The following is a 20,451-nucleotide window of genomic DNA, read 5'->3' as shown; positions in this document are numbered from 1 at the left end:
CTCTCATTAAAATGTTGAATTCCTAAGCCAGCATTTTCCTGACTAGGTTTAGAGCCTAAAATGACTGCCTGAAATAATTCCAGAAATACTGAATTAGGAAAATAAAGTTCCCCCACCTCCGCACGATTTATCAGTCTTAATTTATGTTAATACTGGTAATCTCCAGAATTCTTGACACTCAAGCTTATTAGAACTTTATCTTTGTTCCTTGGCGGGGCTTTTTTTTTTTTTTTTTTTTTAAATAGTTAAAATTTTAATACATTTTTGCAGCGGTACATAGAAATGCTTCAACACCTAGAAGTCATTTTAGAAAGTGCAGGATACACTTTTCAAACAGAAAGACAAGAGCTTCAAAAATACCTGATTCGATCGAGTACAGCACTTGGGCATTTTTCCCTTTGTCTTTGTCCAGAGCCGTAACCTGCAACACAACTGAACCAACCGCGGCCGATTCATAAACCCGGCCTTCGTAGGAGGAACTGGTGAACCACGGCGCATGGTCATTCATGTCACTGACGTTTACAACGATCCTGGCGAAGTTGCGTTTCACGGGAACGTCCTGATCCCGTACCTGAAAGAATCAACACACTGTAGTTACCTCTATTGTGGTTCTTCTTTCCTGCGGATTAGAAATAAAAAGGTATCGCTCCTCCTTCCCATCACAGGAAACCTTCCAGTCAAGGGGCGCGACACCAGGGTAGGCAGGGGCCGTACCATGACGGTGAGCACGTGCTGGTGAATGGCTTCATGATCGAGCTTTTCAGATGTGGAGAGAGCACCTGTTGCGGGATCCAGGCAGAACTTCTTCAGACTCACTGGGTCTATGCTGCTCTGCAGGGTGTAGATCAGTTTGTTTTTCTCATCCTTATCCACGGCGCTGATCTGCAAAATCTCTGTGTCTGGTTCTGTGTCTTCAGGCACAGCAACTTCGTATTTTGATGTGGAAAACTGCGGGCGGTGGTCATTTGTATCTATGACTTTGATGAGGACCTGGAGGGAGAGACAGAAGGACTCGAATAAAGATACATTCATAATTAGGCTGTTTTAATATTTAAATAAATGATACATGTATATTGAAAAATGCTACAGAGCCAAATTAAATATGAGCATGAGAAAGAAAAGCAACAAAAGTCTAGAATCAAAGAAACCTTCTACAGCTGATCTTTGGTGTATTATTTACTTAATACTTAACAATAACTATGGCGACAGGATTCTGGTCACAGCTGAAACTTTATGAAATGCAGGCTAACTTCTCTGCAGGTCTCTACAAGAGAACTTTAGAAATGATTCAGAAAAGGTATCAGATTTTACTTTGCCAGCATTATGGTGTACCCATTTCCTACATTAGATTTAGGCCCTTAAGGGGAGTGATAACGGTACCTAAATTTCTCATTCTAATATCTGAGACTCCAAGTTCCTCGTAAGATTTTAACACAAAAGGAGCAACTAGAAACCACTGAAGCTGTAGTTTAGGGACTGGCTACCTCCTAGCACGCATGAGCTGAGAGTTAGAACTCCACTACTGGCAAATTATGTTCTTAAACTCTATTTCTGTGACTTCAAAATCTATACAAGTAGTGAATGTTTCTTTCCTAAAGGCAATTAAGTAGGGTTGAAAAGAAAAACTCTTGTCAAATATAGCAACATAAAATGAAAGCGTTAGAGCAAAAAGGAAGATGCCTAAAAACTTAGTCATAACTATAAACAAAAGATATTTACCTTGACAGATGATTAATTTTTAGAATGCAGCGATTTATAGATGGATAAGGCATAGTAAAAAAGTCAGTACCAATCATAAAATATGGCTTACAGTCTATGAACAAGAAAACTGCGCTTCACTGGCTTCGACAGAACACAGGGCTTTATTAATTTAAGGGGAACAAGGGGCCAAAGTTCTAGCAATGCCAGGTAACTGTAGACCACGCTACTGCACTCACACGAAGACAGACTTTGCATGCAACTATACCAGTATTGCCAAAGAACATCACAGCATCAACAGACACACCCTCACCCTCAATTCTATGTGAATACTAAATTCATTCACCAAACCACAAAAAAGGTGTGATGTGAAAGGTATGTAATCATTTGAAATTACTGATGGCTCACTTCTAAAGATGAAAGAGGGCCCCAGAGGCACAGCTGTAAAGGGGTGTCCTTCTATAAGTCAAATCATGGTCCATTTACAAGTTTAAAACTTACATTGACCATGGAGTGGGAACTAGGAAGAGAAGTTTGATGCTGTTCTGGGTTCGGTTAACCATTATCATACAAAAAGCTGATGAGAATGAGCAACCCATTTTGACAAGGTAATTTATGAGACACGTTCTCACTGAGCACTGGCCCAGCTCTCACCCACAAGGTCTGAGGTGAAAAGCAAGTATACAATAGTGACTGTCCTCATATTTTCAACCTCCAAGGGCAATGCCATAGTCCTACAAAGCCTAAACTCTGCTAGCACACCATAAGGTAACTTGTTTATAAAGTCCAGAGGTTGGGTGGGGCTTTCCAAAGCAAGAGATACTGGGAAGAAGATGGTCAGCGAGGAAGGTCAAAGTTGAGAATGCATACCTGTCTTTAGAGACCGGAAAGACTTGGACTTGAAAGAACAAAGGACCAGGAAGACTATGGAAATGAATCTGCACCAGCCTAAACTCCCAGGCTAAGGATGGAGAGTTAGCTATCCTATACACGGCACACATCCTTTCAGCAGAGGAAATGCATTTTCACCTCCTTTTCTCAGGCAAGGGGACCATTTCTGTGGCAAGCAGCCCCGGATGAGTTTCAGGGACCAGAGACAGAAAAGCAAATCAAGTTTCAGGGGTGCGGGAGGGTCAGGAGCCTCCACAGTGATGCTGTGGGGCATCTACGTCATGTGAGCATGTCCTGGGGACAGGCGGTAAGAGCATGAAGAGCGAGTCCTCTGCTCCATCTCCCGTGACTCTCAGAACTGGGAAGGTGGCCAGCACTATCCACTATCTCCACTTTCCAGGTGAGGGAACGGAAGCGGAGGGAGTCTGAGGCTCGTCCCTGCCCAGGAGCAAGCGCGAGGGGGAGACGAGCCTCCAACCAGGCTGCCTGCGCATGATGCACCCACCAGTCATGTTCCAGAGAAACTGCAAGAAAACTTGAATGAAGCCGCTTCCATGCAACACCACCCCATCCTGTCTTATAAAATAATAATAACAACAATAATAATAATTATTAGCTGGATGTGTAAGTTCACTGCAGACACACTCAGGAGGAAAGGAAAAATGGTTCAACCAGGTGCCGGGAGCATCCTAAGTGGAAGGAAGAAGCTTTATGCGCAGAACAGTGCCATCCACGCTGTCTCTGCTCTGCAGAGTGTGCCGTGTCTGACCGGCCCCTCCCACATCCCGCACCTGAGCTGCTGCGGACCTGAATGCACACAGCTGCCACATGGGTTCTTGATTTTCACCAACAAACCTGCAGCTGCCCAGTGTCCCAGGCCTTATCAGTGTGGCTCAGGTGGCCGTTGTGCCTCGTCACGGGATCCATTCCACTCCATCCCAGATCTCTATCTCCCTGTGCACAGTTCCCGACAGAAACCTAAACCTAATTACTGCCTGTTCCCTTTGTCCCCATCATCACGGGTCAGCCCGGGGCTCTGTCACCACTGTCTTGTATTGCGACAACCTCTCCATGCCACTGGTCCCTCAGGACACTGTCGGGACTCTCTGGACAGGCTTCACAGCACGTTACAGAGCTACAAACACTGCCCTGAATTTTAAGAGGAAGGGAAACTAATTCATCTCCTGCGTTTCAGAGGAATTTTAGTAGTATACATTAAATTTTCATCCTGAGCACCCAACCATACTACAAATGCAGTTGGGGGGGTGGGGGTGGCGAGAGGTGCATTACTAATTATTTCCTAATGAGGTAAACATGCCATGTGGAAACACAGTCATAGTCATGAGAACGGCCGCTGCAGAGGGCCATTTCCACAGCCTACCAGGTTCCTCTTGCGACACTTCCGGTTCCTCATATGAACTAGACCACGCACAGCGACACTGTTTAAATCTTTCTCCAAGAATGATTGTTCAAAGTTTACTGTAATTTTTGATGTTTTCATTCTCACTTTCATTCTCTATGGTTGAACATCAGGGGCTTCTTTTCACGGAGAGAAAAATCAATGTATGCTGCTCGTTACCACAATGAGATGAGCAAAGACCGAAACAGAAACTGCGATATGGTACTACACCTTCCACAGGGCAACTCAAGATGACCCCTGAAAGCATAAACTACAGCATACAACACCAATCTTACGTACGTTAAAATCACAAGTATTTGATTTGATTTGATTTGATGGAGAGGGGAATAAAATGCTTTTACAGCTACCCTTAAATTATCTAGTCATTTATTAACTGAAAACACATCCCATGTTTAATCATTAATGTAACTAAATGACAGAGGGGGTGTTTTTCCTCATTTCAGATTTCAGAGAACATAATATAAAGATAGAATTCAGAAGCAGTCCAGTCCCTAAGCCTCAGCTTCCTTAGGGATGTTTAAGTAACACACAAGTCTTTTAGCTTGTCACCCTAATCTAAGATCCAAGAGAACAGGATTTGGGCCCCTGTTGCCCCACTCTGGCTTCTAAAGAAACAGGCGGCCTAACACAATGTTCAACAAGTACTTGTGAATGAGGGAGGGAGGGAGGGAGGGAGGGAGGGAGGGAGGGAGGGAGGGAGGGGAGGGAGGGAGGGAGGGAGGGAGGGAAGGATTCCTCCTAAAACACACAATTACCATTCATCCAAGAACTTTATTTTGGACAGCCCTACGAAGAATCAGAGAATTCATTTAAAAAGGAGAATTCAATTCACTTACAGGGTTTTAACGCTGAAGTATGAAAACCAGAAATCTAACCAGCTATCAATGAGGAGAGAGCAACAACAACAACAACAAAAATGTAAAGGGAATTGTTGGTACAACCTCACTCATGATTCACTTTGACACAAGCCGGGGTTTAATTCCAATGAAAAGAAACGGGAAGGAAGAAAGGAGGGGAGGGAGGAAGAGAGGGAACCTGTCAGCAGTTTAAGATATTAAGAGCTTCAAGAAAATGATGTATGTAACTCATCCTGTGATAAAACTCTACCAAGACGGCCTAAAAATAAGTGTAACGCCAAGAAGGCTTTGATGGGAAAATGTTTTTGGACTTAAGTCTCCTATTGAATTTTTTTTCAGAGGATTCACATTTATTGGTTCAAATACAGTACCTAATGCTTGCTAAACACGCATTTCGCACTAGTTGGTCACATTCTCCTATTGAAATTTTTATGAGACTGTTACACAGAAGGCAAAACCCCACTCGGGATTTACGTTTTCTGTCCCTACCTAAGAACTCTTGGCGTGTACACGTGTAAACTACATCAACACCCAACTGCCCCCTGTGCCTCTGCATCCCCGAAGGGAGGGCACTTCCTCGGCCCCTCTCACAAACGCATGGCCTGCGTTCACTCACCTGAGTGAGGATGGTGGTGGTTCCATCGGTCGCCTCCACTGTGAGGTTATAGTTGGATTTCTGTTCTGCATCGAGGGGTTTGGCAACAATGATGGTGCCAGTGCCCTTGTCCACGTCGAAGTGACTGTCATAGTTGCCACCTAGATGAAATGGGGACACACAGAAGTGCTGGAGCAAACCACACAACAAAGATCTGCCATGTGCTTTAGGGCTTTCCGATACTTAACGGCCATGAAAACAGACTTTTAATACAATGACCCAAGTGACTCCAAGGAGCTAGGGTTTCCAAACGCAGGGAAAGAATGGCTGTCTCTTTAGCGTGCTTTCAGGGAAACACAGGACCTGAACATTCAGGAGGTCAAGAACTGAGAAGAAGCAACTCCACAATCAAAGAGCCCTGCTAACGCTCACTGCCTGTCAAATACTTCTGATTTTTCAGGCAGTCTAAAAATTTGGGCATGGTTATGAAAACCTCACTGAAAACAGTTTTCATTACTGAAAAAAAAAAAGAACCGTACTACTTTGAACGTACTACACTAGCAATAACTATTAAAAACAAATGTGAACTCTGAAACAGATTTAACTTGAATCAGACCATCTCCTTAAAGCTACGTTTTCAGAAGCAAGTTTCTGTCCTATTAGTATTATCCAGTTATCCCCCCAATTACCTTCTAAATAAAACTCTCTTGAAACACATGGGAACTTGAGACACTCATACTAATATGAAAAAAAAAATGGAATGAAAATAAGGCTTAATGATATACTTAAATTATGGGCTGAATCTACCCCCAAAACAAAACATATACACACAGAGAGACACACACAAACACTAGTCATCTGTCTCAAACCTGAAATTACTGATGCAGGGACAATTATTGATGCAGGAATCAACACGTTTATGACTGAGATGGGTGGTCATGCACACACTATGAAAAGAATTGGGATGGGGGGGAGGGGGTTGGCGACTCCAGAAACAAAATCCATGCTTTGATTTTTTGATCTCATAATCACGCGGCAAATTATGTGATCTCAGCAGATACCTTCTGCTGTACAGTTCAGGTCACAAGTCATCTGAAAGATGTAAAAGACTTCTCTAGCAAGTGTATCTCCTGGCCACAGCCAAAGGAAGCAAGCAAGCGTGGAAAGCAAGCACAGAAGAAGAACAGTCAATCAAACCGGTTCCCAACAGTGAGGAATTAAGAGCAAGTCTGATACGGTACAACAGAAGCTGGTTAATCTGGAAACGTGAGAGAAGTTAAGAGAAAAGAAAACGCCATGACTATGGTTAGCGTGACGGCATTCATCACTCCCCCCATCAAGGACAACCCCTCATGGTTTCAGAGCTAACATTTCACACACTGGAGGGCAACAGGGCTAAGGGACGGGAGGAAAGGAAGACGTGGTTAACTTCCAACTGGAGATGGTGGCTATAAACAGACTTCCAATTCGTTAAATGTCCTTGTAATTAAAATACTGTGGAGAGCCCATGGTAGTGGCACACGCCTTTAATCCCAGCACTCAGGAGGTAAAGGCAGGCTGATCTCTGAGTTTGAGGCCAGCCTGGTCTACAGAGGGAGTTTTAGGACAGCCAGGGCTACACAGAGAAACTCTCTCTCAAAAAAAAAAAAAGCCAAAAAGAAAAAAAAAAATATTGTAGTAAAAAGAATTTTTAAAAGGCCTAAGGCTAGGCATTGTAGCCCACATCTATGATCCCAGCTACTCAGGGCGCTGACGTAGAAAAGGGTGACAAATCTGAAGCCACCCTGGGCCACTTAATAAAATCCTGTCTCAAAAATTAAAAAAAAAAAAAAAAACAAGGGTAAGTGTGCAGTGTAGTCGTCGCAGAGAGCTTGCTTGGCTTAGCATGGTCCGGGCCTGAGTTCATCTAAGAGGCGGTGGGAAGTGAAGGGGGTCAGGTGAGGTGTACAGTCTAACATATTCTTTTAAAACAGCAAATTGAAAAGTCTAAGTGTGCGTTCATCAAATGGCAAAAATGCTGACTTAAGCATGCATATTTTATAGGAGGGTGAAGCTTCCTGGAAAATGAGGTAAATAATACTAAGAAGCTATTGCAGACTCTATCAATTTCATATAATCACAAATAATAACATGGCATGTGCAATATATATATATGGACTGGTCCAAATTTAGGTTCTTGAAACTCCCTGTGTATGTCCAAAAAATTTTTTTTGTAAAAATGTGAATTGACAGCCGGGCGGCGGTGGTGCACGCCTTCAATCCCAGCACTCAGGAGGCAAAGCCAGGTGGATCTCTGTGAGTTCGAGGCCAGCCTGGTCTACAGAGTGAGATCCAGGATAGGCACCAAAACCAAAACTACAGAGAGAAACCCTGTCTTCAAAAACAAACAAGCAAAAAGTGAATTGACTTAACAGTGTTGGAATACGTGTTTTATGTTTGTTCCTTTTAAATTTTTATGTGTGTGGTGGATGTTTTTCCATTGCATGTTAGTCTCTGCCCCACATGCATGCAGTGACTGTAGAGGCCAGAAGAGGGCATCCAATGCCCTGGAACCGGAGTTCTAAAGGGTTGTAAGCTGTCATGTGCATACAAGAAATCAACTAGGGTCCCCTGGAAGAGCAGCTGGTGCTCTCCTCTACTGAAGCATCTCTCTACACCAGGAGTACTTATTTTAAGTAATTTTAACACATGTGGTGAGATTTTTTTTTTTTTTCTGTCAAACCATTATAGAAAATTCTTCACCTCTGGAAAACCATATCAGGTTCTCAGTGCAACCCACACGAGGAGGACCAAAGCTATGAGCAATGCTTACCAATGATGTCAAACCACAGGGGCATGCCGGGAGGCTCAACTGATATCACCCCAATCATGTGAGCCACTGGGTCACTCTCCATCACAGTGAATGTGAAAACCGACTCCTCAAACGAAATCGGCTCCAAGGACGGCTTGGGTTTGGCGATCCACTCAATATGGAGTCTGGTGGTTGATGACTTCTGAGGGCGACCGTTGTCGACTGCCTTAATCTATAAAACATGAAGAGAGGAGATGCAAACGGCAATCGCAAGTCAGACCCGCTAACGGAAGCCTAGACGGGTCTGATCGTCTAATTGAGTCAGCTTCAAATATTCTTAACTTGTATCTGGATACAGTGTACGCTTAATGCTAGGTGACAAGAGTAAGTGCTACGTGGCCAGACTCACTGGAGTGAGAGACGACAGAGAAAATAAATCCACAGTTCCCAAACGTTTTCGAGCTCTGTCTGTCAGGTCCCAACACTGAAGCCACTTTCTCCACAGAGAGAAAGAAGAACTACGTGACTATTTTCCCGGAAAGGCGAGCGAGAAATCCAACTCACTGAAAGAATATCGTATTCCCCAGCTGTAGAGAACTTTTTGGAGGAAACCACTCCCGTCTTGGGTTCGATGGCAAACCTGCCATGCTCGTTCCCTTCCTCGATGCTGTAGGAGAGCTCGGCGTTGGGCCCTTCGTCCTTATCCGCAGCTATGACGCGGTACAGAGGTTCCCGCTTGGCGTTTCTTTCTCCGTCTGCTTTTTCTCGCTCCGGGAGCCTAATTTTGTAAAACTTCTGCAGGAACTGGGGCTTGTTGTCATTTTCATCGAGGATTTTCACGATCACTCTTGCAATGGTGGATCTGGGGGGTGTACCGTTGTCAGTCACAGTAACCTGGGTTTCGAAAGTAAAGAGGTGTCTTTAAGGAACGTAAAAAGCGAAGCCCTTCCTAAGGGAAGGTAGTGTTGGTAGAAAGGTCTACAGGTCACACAACACAAAGGTCCATTCCGCCTCCTCGTTCTGACACTGCCCAGGTAATTACACAGGTTAACCAAACTCTCTGGCTTTACAGAGAGAGAGAGGTGGGACCTGGACAGTGGAGAGAAAACAGCGGTCACTTCTCACACACTTCTAACCAGCTTCTCTCTTCCTTATAGTAAAGGTAGAATCAACTTTACCAAAATGTTAAAACTACCGAAGACAGTATTCTTGGGTTCATGAAAGTCAGGCTGAATAGTTTTTAAGTGTCCTCTTAAGAAAATTCTCTTTGCATATTCAAACACAAATTCTCCACATACTACATTAAAAGACTGCCATTTTTAAGCTTGTCTGTGAAGTATGCTAAAGCATCATTCTAAAGAAGTATATGCTACTTTTTACAAATTTAAATGTTACAGGTTTGCATACTAACCATGACTTTGATGTGTGTTATTTTTTTAATCGTTTTAAATGCTTAGGAAGATGAACAAACATTTAAGCCTTTTGCATTACATAAGGTTTTCAGGAAAAGCAAAGTCAAGTCACTTGCTTCTAGGTTATCCATGTCCTCGGGCTTGCAAGAGTGGCTATGCCTGAGTCAACATCGCCCTTGAAGTTCACATTTACAGCAGTACACGTTAAATAAATAATGGCCACGGTCACGACTTCTTTGAGTCAAACTCCACCACCTTCTAAATTAACTGGAAATATTTTTTAAAACGGAGAGAAATTTTTCATGCAAGTATGTTCTTTTCGAAATTTGGTACTTGTAAATCCTACGTATAGAAGAAGTGTGAATGTATTGTTAAGGGACTTAACAAGATAGTTTTAGAAAATAACAGTTGCTTTTAGTCACTTAAGTATAAGATTTATCTTCCTAAGTTTTCCAGGATAAAATGAAATAAAATTATTGTTTTAACTTTAACCTCTCTGAACACTTCCTGTCATGTGTCAGATGACCTGTACAGGCGGACAAAACTGGAGAAGAAATATAACCAAACACAGTCCATTGTACGTTCCACAATAAAGAGCTTTTCCAACATCTGAAGTCACTCTCTTGTCCAAGACAGTCAAACTGACCTGAGTGAGTCTTCAAACACAGACACAAAAGAATGAGACACGTGTGGCGTGTCCACAAATTCCTACTTCACCTTCCCTATCAACACCTTGTACTGTCTTCCAAGCCCCCGCCTGCTTCCACCTGGCCTCTGACACTCACTGGGAAACAGGGATCTAGGTTAAGTATACAAGTGACGTGAAACCTGCAGTTACAACCCGCGTGAAGGGATGAACTCCAGACAAGCATGCAGTAACTGCAATTCTTGGCAACCACCCACGCTTTCTTTCTCTAGCATCCATACCTTCCCTACGTCAACTTCTGCAGCCAGTGAATGAAAATCCAAAACCCTGCTCTGCGATAAAGAAAATGAACGCCAGGGAGCTACACAATCTATACATGAAAGGGCAGAATTATCAGTGGGAAAACAGGATGGGTTTGGAAACCAGCTGGTAACACACGCACATGCACATATCAGCATGCACACACATACACCCACATGCAGGCTTAACAAGAAATAATATTTTACTGATAATTTAGGATATTTTGCCCAAAGATGAAATTAAGCAGGCATCATACATCAGAAATAAGATCTTGAAAGAAAGAAAGAAAGAAGGAAGGAAGGAAGGAAGGAAGGAAGGAAGGAAGGAAGGAAGGAAGGAAGGAAGGAAGGAAGGAAAGAAAGAAAGAAAGAAAGAAAGAAAGAAAGAAAGAAAGAAAGAAAGAAAGAAAGAAAGAAAGAAAGAAAGAAAGAAAGAAAGAAAGAAAGAAGAAAGAAAGAGCACATCATCATTTCGAATTTTCTCTACAAACCACATTGTTAGAGTTTGGACACATTACCAGGCAGCTCACAAACAACAAAAACACCTGACCTCCGGGCCTGGCTCTCTAGTGAGCATGATTAGCACGTGATGAGAAATGCCCACAGAGGCACGGGCTTGCTCCGCCTCACCCGGTCTCCGAAGGTGGCCTTTCTTGGCTGCCCCCCACCCCCGGCCCCCAATCTATCTCCATATTGTCTTCCACTTGCCTCCTTCAACTCACTCCCAGCCTCATTCTGAAAACCACCGGCCCCCAGCCACAACGGCGTAAAGAAGTCAGTGCAGACACATCTTAAATTAACCAGAACATCTTAGATGAGGAAACGTTTGGTTTCCACCTATTTTTACTTTATTTTTATTTTATTTTGATATTTTTAGAAAATTTCTTTAGGTTACAAACAAATTCAAGTGTAAAACTGCATGACTAATGCAATGATTTTGGAGCAAAACCATCCGGAAATAAACAAAACACAGTTTAACCGGTTAAATTTGATCTCTAAATATAAACATATCTTAAAGGCATAACTGAGGAAAAAGAAATCTGTGGAAGGTATGGAGAAAAAAATATCACTTCTGTAAGCATAAACAAGATGCAAATGACATTGGTTATCAATGTATTTGTCAATGTGTGTGAGGGCATAAACAAGATGCAAATGACATTGGTTATCAATGTATTTGTCAATGTGTGTGAGGGCTAAGTACAAAATTCAGAAAGGAGTTGGGCGGTGGTGGCACTCGGGAGGCAGAGCCAGGAGGATCTCTGTGAGTTCAAGGCCAGCCTGGTCTACAGAGTGAGATCCAGGACAGGCACCAAAACTACACAGAGAAACCCTGTCTCAAAAAAAAAAAAAAGTTCAGAAAGGTCGTTATGACAAAGTCGTTTTCTGTGGGTAGGTTGAGTTGGTGTGTGTGTGTGTGTGTGTGTGTGTGTGTGTGTGTGTAAGGGGGGATGTTCATTACAAAATATGAGCAACGAGAGGCGCTCAGGGTGTTTCTGGCGCGAATGCTTTAGAAGTAATCAGAAGTAAAGGAAGACTCACTTCTAGTACGTGCTCATCCTGCTGCTCTCGGTCCAGCTTCCTTGACGTGGTTGTGATGAGACCTGCAAAACGGTGCAAGTTTATTGATCCTAGCAAAATACCATCGGTTACACCATGCCTGGCTACTTTACTTATAAGCCACGGGAATTCGCTACACTTTCTTGCTTTAATGAATCCTGGAAACCCTGGACAATGGACAGAACTATTATGAAAAGGGAAAGGCTCAAATCTACTACATTTTCTGGTCATAAGACATTCTGTCAGAATAAATGGTTAAAGGTAAAATGAAGTTACCCAGAATTTCATCTTTCCCTGAATCTCCATTACCTGCTCCAGAGATGAGGAAACAGAGTTTTCACTTCTATAACTACACTGAAAAGGAACGATTATACTATTCTATAACTACACAAAAAAGGAACCATTAGAAAACACATCGCTATAACTTACTATCTTCTAATCATCTATCTTCAAATGAAGAATTGTTGTTAAAAAGAAAAAGTAATGCAATCTTTCCGGTAATATTGCTCAAACAACAGTCACTGAATTTACAATAATAGAAAAAAGAAAATGATGTCCAAAGAAATCTTGCATTCCCCATTTCTTTGATGACATGAAACTAGAATAAAAGCATCAACCTCTCTCTAGAACTTTAATCTTAACGTCTCTTGAACTGCCAATATATGCCATAAGCTAGAAGGTTGCTAAAATAGCTAGGATGTATTTATGTGCTTCACCCAAGTGAATTTCACTAACCGTTAAAGCAGTGGCTCTCGACCTCCCTAATGCTGCAACCCTTTGATACAGCTCGTGTCGTGGCAACCCCCAACCCTAAAACTATTTTCACAACTGTAATTTTGCTACTGTTATGAATCGTAATATAAATATCCGTGTCTTCCGATGGTCTTAAGTACTCCTGTGAAAGGGTCATGCGACCCACCAATGAATCATGCATGACCCACAGGTTGAACACCAACCACTGTGCTAAAGCCTCCCTGTACAGTTGCCATCAGTAGGGATAGGCGCATCAGAAGTGGAGTGAGAACTAGACCTGAGAACCAGGTAAAGTCGACTCAGCCAGGTGAATGCTGGGGCAATCCTTCTCCTTCCCGGAATTGCCAGGAAAACAGTTCAGGTAATTCAAGAACTAGCTTTATGGCTGTGGTTGTCCACACACGAGCAAGCCAGCTGATGCTCCAGGATGGAACAGGAAAGGACCCATGAGCCCCTACCACTCAGGGCAGAGCTACTGGCAGTTGATGGCTTCCGGGAGGAGGCAAAGTGAATTTTAGTGCAACCCTTAACGAGTAGACCATGTTCCAGTGGGTGGATCCATACCCATAAGCCTACGGAGAGCACAACTGGACTTGGTGGGATAGTTTAAAAATGAGGATGTGAAATTGGGAGTGGGTTGGGTAAGGGTAGATCTGAAAGGGGTTAGAAGCGAGTGTGATCAAAATACATTGTAGAAAATTCCCAAAGAACTAACGATCATGTCACGTGAAAAAAGAATCTGACTTTCCTTAACAACTGATTTTCTCCGATAGTCCTAATTACTTTCACAGTAGCAACTAAAGACTATTTAAAATGTTTCTCTAAATTTGTGAATGCAAGGCGGTGTCTTTACGAACTCAATGCTTCTTGTTCTTAAGTTAACAACTCAGCTAACTTGCACACGGTGTGACGAACAGCACTGTCCTTTCGACGGAACAGAAGCCTGGGATACAGCTAGACACTGGGCTTTTCCCCAAACGACAACTCAAGGAAGATGCTTCCAGCTCTGTAACCACATGACGGCATTGCCCGATGTGGCACAGAGTTTCCCTTGTAGTGCCACAAGCCTTTTAATCCTGTCCTGATCAAAAGTTTACCACCACCATCACCCCGGAACTGTGGGTTTAAAGCCATTCAAAAATCACAGGAAATCACTTATTTGTGTCCCACCTAACTGTCCTAATGTTCCTATCCAAGGGTCACTCTCACTGGCAAGGTGGCACAGGACATAGCTTGGCATGGTCACACGATGAACTTCTGCCTGGCACTCTTTCTGTCATTCTCCAAGGGCACCCAACACAATTTCCCTTTACACTTCATTTACATCAAACTGCCAAGGAGGGACTTAACACTCTGCATGACCAGTTCAATATGGAACCAGGCCACATGACACTCCTTTCCAGGTTTAGGTTCAGAATTACTTGCACATCCTCCAGGCTTCCAGTTAAACATAACCCTTCCCTCCCTTGCCACTTACACACACACACACACACACACACACACACACACACACACACACACATACACACACACACCCCGTAACACAGGGAACAGAGATTCCATTTAAATGCAATGAACTGAAAGGTCTATTCCAATCTATTCTATCCTAGTGTCAACTATTAAGTTCCCTAGAACTTATGACCCAATGATGGAGGTGGCATACATGGGTCATGCCCCTCACCAAGGGATGTTCGCGCCACAGCACTGACCCAAATGCAGAATACAACCCACAGAGAATCCGATCAACAGTGTCCTGAGCTTTCTCCCTGTAGCCTTCCCCAGGAGAGGCCACGCCGGCACATCTGATGTCACAGCGTGTGGAGACATGCCTTCTCTGAGAGGAGTACAGTCGTGTTTACTACAGAATTTTCCTACAAATTGAACTTGAAAGAAAAAATAAAATTCCTTAACACAGCAGGAAAATTAGGAGCTTCTCAGGGTCATGCTCCACCTTCCTGGGGTATACTTTACTAAGCATGTTGAGAGGTCAACACCCTGGGGTGCCTAGTCCAACATCCTGGCCTATGTACACAGTCTACATGTATACTCATCATCACCACTGTGCTTTTATAAGTCTCCTTCCCGCTGAGTCCCGCCCAGCCCCCCCACCCACTTGACAAATACCTGCTTCGAAACTGAATGTTCACCAGGTGATTAACCTTGTAGTCAATATCTGAGTGACATTAAATATCCTAGGAAACAGCATTATACATTTCTTTCCTTCAATAAAAATTAGACGTATGCTGTGTTCTTCCCTGAATTCTAGAAAGACACACACTTTAATAGAAACAGCACAATGCTCAAGGTCAGGTGTCTGAGCTAAAAGGAAGTTAAGTTTTCTCCGAGGTCACCAGTAACTCATTAATGAGGTCATAGAGTTTAGCTCTCTCGCGACCCAGATGAGGATTTTAACTCCCCATCACATCAAACACATAACTTACAGTGTCATGGCATTTCAAATAAAGTCCTAATTACGACTTCCTCAAAACTTAAGGGAGAAGTGGCCGTGATTAATCGTCACTCACTTTAGTAGGTCCAAAAAAAAAAAAAAAAAAAAGGAAGTCAGAAACTGAAGAGAATATAAAAGCAGAAAGCGTGCACAGGCAAGCCCTTCCTTTTGTAACTATAAGTCTTAGCATTTTTGGCAAGTACCTTGAAGCTAAAAATAGAAGAAGAAGAAAAAAAAAAAAGAAGAAAGGACAAAGACTAGAAATTTTCCTTCCCCGATTTAGAAAAACATTACATTCTCTATACAAATCCTACAGGGCAGGCTGAAAGAACAGGCCAGTTTCCTACCCTCCCACTAGTTGGTATCTACAAATTTACTTCATAAATGTGTGTGACTAAGGGACCACACCAAACCTAACTGAAACTGATGAGCATAATTTAAAATTCCCTTGTAGTCTTTCACATTACTTCCGACGTTTAGAAATTTAAGACAGACTGTTCGACGCCCCATAATGCTTCAATATTAATCGAATTTTAAAAATCTTTACGTAGGGGCATCACTCAACAAAAGATCTTCAAAAGCTAGACAGCACACACAGGTGCCTACCAACGGCTTACTCTGTGAAGACAGAGCTGTGGCTACACGTTTATCTGACTGCTTTGTACTGTCCACTCAGAACCCAGACATGACTAACAAAGAGTCGTGTCTCCGAGAAAGAAGGGTAGAAACTAGAACTTGACACGGATAAGTCTCGTGCACAAGGAAAACGCGTGCTGAGAATTCTAATGCCCAAGAGCATTAGCGTTTGGTTGGATAATCAATTGCAGGTTGCAGTCACCCCTTTCTTTCCTATAGCCAAGCACCTAAGTGCGGCCACCTAATACCAACCAGCCCCAAGCCAGCTAACAGCTGACCACCCTTGTATAAAAGATCAGCCAAGTTTATAGCCAGAAACACTAACAGAATTCTGATCTAAATTCTGAATTTTTTTTTTAGATCCACCCAGGTTTAGTATAGCTTGCTCTCTAAGTGCAGCTGATACAGCAAGTATTATATTAATGTCTATAGTGCTTATTAAACGCTCACGGACTAGGCTTTGATCTTTAAATACATTACCTACTGGATAATATCTTCATTTTTTTTTTTTTTTACAGATTCCAAAGATTAATTCTTATTCAAACATAAGTTGGCAGTTTAGAAACTCAGATCATCAGTGCCGAAAGTCTACATTACAGGTAGGGAAAATCAGGCCCAGAGAGATGGCCTGGTGGGTGAGGTGACTTCTTCTTCGGAAGCATGAAGACCTGAGCTCGCATTGCCAAAACCCACCTTTAACTTAAAACCCAAGTTTACACTGGTAAGATGGTACACTCGTGTAACTTCAGCACTGGAGGAGCAGAGACCGGCAGATCCCAGGGACTGGCTAGCCAGCCAGCCAACCTAGCACAGACTGTGAGCCTAGGCTCGGTGAATGACCCTACCTCAAAAAATAGAGAGTGAGAAGGGGGGGCGAGACACTCAACACCCACCTCCAGATTCCACGTGGGCTTGCACAAACAAGTGCACCTGTACACATCTGTGACAGACAGACAAAGAGAGCGAGCGAGGGGGGGGGGGAGAGACAGATAGACAGGCCAAGGGATTTAAGGCTCTTGAAGAAACAAGGAAGGAAGGTAGGTTTGAACAACAACAACATCATAAACACAACAGACAGCAACCAGAGGGGGAAAAAAAACCCAAGATTTCTGAATAGGGCTAAGGTCCAACTGCATGAAGGTACTTGTGATCTGTAGTAGGTGAAATTTACAAATTGTAAGGCAACAGGACAAGGTCCTAAGTGTGTGCGGCCACCTGCTTAACCTTGCTTGGCAGAAACTTGACTTTCAATAATTTTCCTATTGTTCTACGTGGAGAATAAAACCTGGAAGGTGAAAAGACCAAGGCGGGGCATCCACCTAACCTACAGTTACTACACCTAATCCTTTAGGTTATTTCCTTTTCCACCTCTTCAGCCTCTTTTTTTGCTTTTCCTAATAATATAAGAGCTGCTGCAGCTTTTGTCTTTAAAAAGCACTGTCCAAGGCAGTTTCTCTTAGCCTGAAAGTCCCTCAAATTTGTACTGCCTCATACGGTAGTCCCCAGTGGCACACAGCCACTGAGCAACTGGAATGTGGGGAGGCTAACTGGAAAAGTAGATTTTCAGATTGAATTTGCATAACTTAAAAAGCCACCGGTCATTTCTGCTCCTTTAAATGGGCTCTCATTTCAAAGAACATGCCAACATGAATCTACACTATTTGAAAATGTTTGTGGTTAAGAATCTAAAGATACAATCCAATAGCAAATACATCCATTATCAAAATCCAAATCCTGTAAACATCTGCCTTACAAATATAAAGTTTTCCAGTATTTCAGTGCGGGGGGGGGGGGGGGGGGGGGGGGGGGAGTGTTTGGTGTACCACTCTACCATGCCTCAGTCTTGAGCTGGAGATGAATCCTAGTCTACCACTGTTACTTTATAGCTTTGCCTGATACCTAAAAATCATGTCTTTGTGTTCAACCCCAACTTCTGAATATAACTTGTCTACCAGTATACTCTTTTTGCATTTGATGGCTTCTTTCTAGTAGTTTAAAACTGACAAATTGAGTTCATAAACAGCAGTAATGCTTTCCTAATATTCACCAGCTCAAACGCCCAGTGGTTCTGCCTGCACTGTTATTTAATGTGTTCGCCAAAACAGCCTCCCCAACTATGTCCCCTGAAAGACACACAGAGAGCTTGCCCTGAAAGGTAAGACAGATCAGGGGCAGGGAGGTCTAAAGTCTTTGTCTAGGAGCTAATGTGAGAGTGTTAATGATGTTAAGAATGCCAGTGGTGGGTCTTCAGTTACAAGCACCCTTTCATGCTTACTTTTTCTTCAAATGAGGCAAGCTGGAGAATGACCAGAAGATATGACCTTTTGATTGACAGCTATCAGATTCTTACCTTGTGCCCGTAAGCAAGTTACACCTACTTAGGGGACCAGCAAAGCTGCTATCAAGGCATCCTACCATTAAAGGTGCCCTGAGGGAACAGTGCTCAGGCTACGGGGGATGCTGAACCAAGCAAGGTTTTGCTAAAGCTACAGACTTCTTTGGGAGGCGTGTTTCCGTAAGGACAGCTCCAGGCAACTTAGAAGAATCCACAGCAAGCAAGCCAAGACTTAGTGACCTCCAGATGACCTTGCCTACAACCTCTCCTGAGGCCTAGACCCTAGCTGGCTGCTACACCTAGTAACAGCTGTGCTTGATTAGGCCAAAATCAGGAAGGACATCCCTCCTAGTGACTCAGCAAAATGCTTGCAAGCAAGGGAAGGTGAGGCCTGTGACCGGTCTCTAACTGAAGGTATTTGAGTGGGTGAACCAGAAACAGTGCAGAGACAGGTGATTACAAGTGAACCCATGGTACCCCGGTGCTCCTTTTCTAACTACAAAAGCAGGCTGCTTATGCTTGTCTGGACTCAACATTAGGCTCCAATACAGAAGCTGTCTTATGCCTTATGGTCTTAGCACAGGTAGAGAAGGCTGAGCTGGCCATAGGAAAAGTAGCACTTTTTGGTGGTGGGAGCTGGTTTCGTTTTGTTCTTTGGGGGGACTGGGCATTACTAGACAAGGCTTGGCGGGGTCTTGTGTTCCCCTCGCCTCAACCCCCCAGAATAGTGCCATTACAGGTGTGATCCACCATACCTGGCTTCCTTTTTAGCACAATAACTGGTGCTTTCTTTGGTTCCAGGTTAAGCATTCTAAGAATCTAAAGCATGAAGGAAAATCAAAACGATCAGCCGCAGATACACCAATAGGGAGGCTGAAAACACGTACTGCAGTTGAGCAACTTTTAGACAAGGGGCTCCAAGAACAAAAAGGCAAATGTTAGTGTGGGCCTCACTTACAGATGCAATGTGTCTACACAAAACGTGTGCGGAAATGTTTACAAGCCGAAGTTGTCAAGAGAGAAAGGAAAAAAACTGGTCAAGGGAGAGGCTGAGAGGGGGCAAGAAAAAAGAGAGTTTCATTTCTTACATTATACAATTCTTTGCGGTAGTGATCTTCAGTTTTTAATGAATATTTTACTTGAAGAAACTTTAGCCTTAAAAATACCTTAAGGCTAGGAGCAAAAGAAATAGAAGGGCCATTTACTCAGTGAAAGTTATTTTTATATTGAAGAGATTTAAATAAAACATTGTTAAAGCCTCAACTGTGCAAGCCACTGATAAAACATAAGTAAAACTGTTTTACCACAGCAGCATACGGGAGACACCTTTTTCTGGTTAGCCGAGGCAACTCCAAATGAAACGCATTCTATTATAAAATTGCCTCTCACTGTACAAAGCAAATTTCCTAGAATCGAGGGACTTTTAGAATCCCCTATCCAACACTTGCATTTGACGGGTGAGAGAATGAGTTTCCAGGAAAGGTAAACTTATTGCCAGACTCAGCAATACAATGGAGAACAGAGCTGAGCTCCAACCAAAGGCAGCCTTCAGGCGACTCAGAAGACTCTAGGGCTTTTAAATGTGAATCAAGATCACGAAGTGGGAAGAGCAGAGCCACATTCCCATTCCCATGCTGGAGCCACGAATCACAAGCCGCATGTCTGAGCACCCATCGGAGCAATCTCATGAAGGTACTCTGGTGATCTCAAGTCACAGACCATTATAATCTTTTTTTTTTTTTTTTAGCCTAAACGAAACAAAACAAAAACCAAAACCCCGACTTTCTTACTTTTGTAATTTTTGTTTTAGTCACTATAAAAATTACCACCACCCATATCTGAATATGAAGCATATTTATTTCTTTAAGCTACCAGTGAAATAGAGAAAAATCGAACATGAATCATGACAGGAGAGAAACAAAACTGTAAGAAATGCTGAACAGTGTCCAAAGAGCCGCCCCGACGGCCCCTGTTGCTCAGCAGTGACTTAAACATCTCCCAGCATCCTCCTGCCAAGGTGCCACTGACGACTGTCCAAATCGTTAAACCCTACAGAACTTAAGTGAAATGAAAGGCATTTTCCCACATGTAAACTAATCTAAAGCCCTATAT

General features: G+C 43.0%; 1 protein-coding gene across 8 annotated transcripts in view; it reads right to left on the bottom strand.

Moving 5' to 3' along the window:
* The window catches only part of Fat1 (FAT atypical cadherin 1), a 123,541-nt gene that overhangs the window by 34,732 nt on the left and 68,358 nt on the right, over positions 1 to 20,451 (bottom strand). For 6 of the 8 annotated variants that reach the window (XM_028881124.2, XM_028881128.2, XM_028881130.2 and 3 more), the window contains exons 4-10: positions 12,149 to 12,210; positions 8,817 to 9,146; positions 8,274 to 8,484; positions 6,523 to 6,591; positions 5,483 to 5,622; positions 715 to 990; positions 361 to 571 (exon numbers count right to left, since the gene is read on the bottom strand). In XM_028881124.2, coding sequence (XP_028736957.1) covers positions 361 to 571; positions 715 to 990; positions 5,483 to 5,622; positions 6,523 to 6,591; positions 8,274 to 8,484; positions 8,817 to 9,146; positions 12,149 to 12,210 — 1,299 coding nt within the window. The remainder of the gene's footprint in view (positions 1 to 360; positions 572 to 714; positions 991 to 5,482; positions 5,623 to 6,522; positions 6,592 to 8,273; positions 8,485 to 8,816; positions 9,147 to 12,148; positions 12,211 to 20,451) is intronic. The other 2 variants (XM_028881129.2, XM_028881131.2) reach the window with 1 other exon arrangement.

The sequence above is a fragment of the Peromyscus leucopus genome, chromosome 17, assembly GCF_004664715.2.
Source record: "Peromyscus leucopus breed LL Stock chromosome 17, UCI_PerLeu_2.1, whole genome shotgun sequence".
Classification (NCBI taxonomy): Eukaryota; Metazoa; Chordata; class Mammalia; order Rodentia; family Cricetidae; genus Peromyscus; species Peromyscus leucopus.
This window is presented reverse-complemented; position numbering and strand designations above follow the sequence as displayed.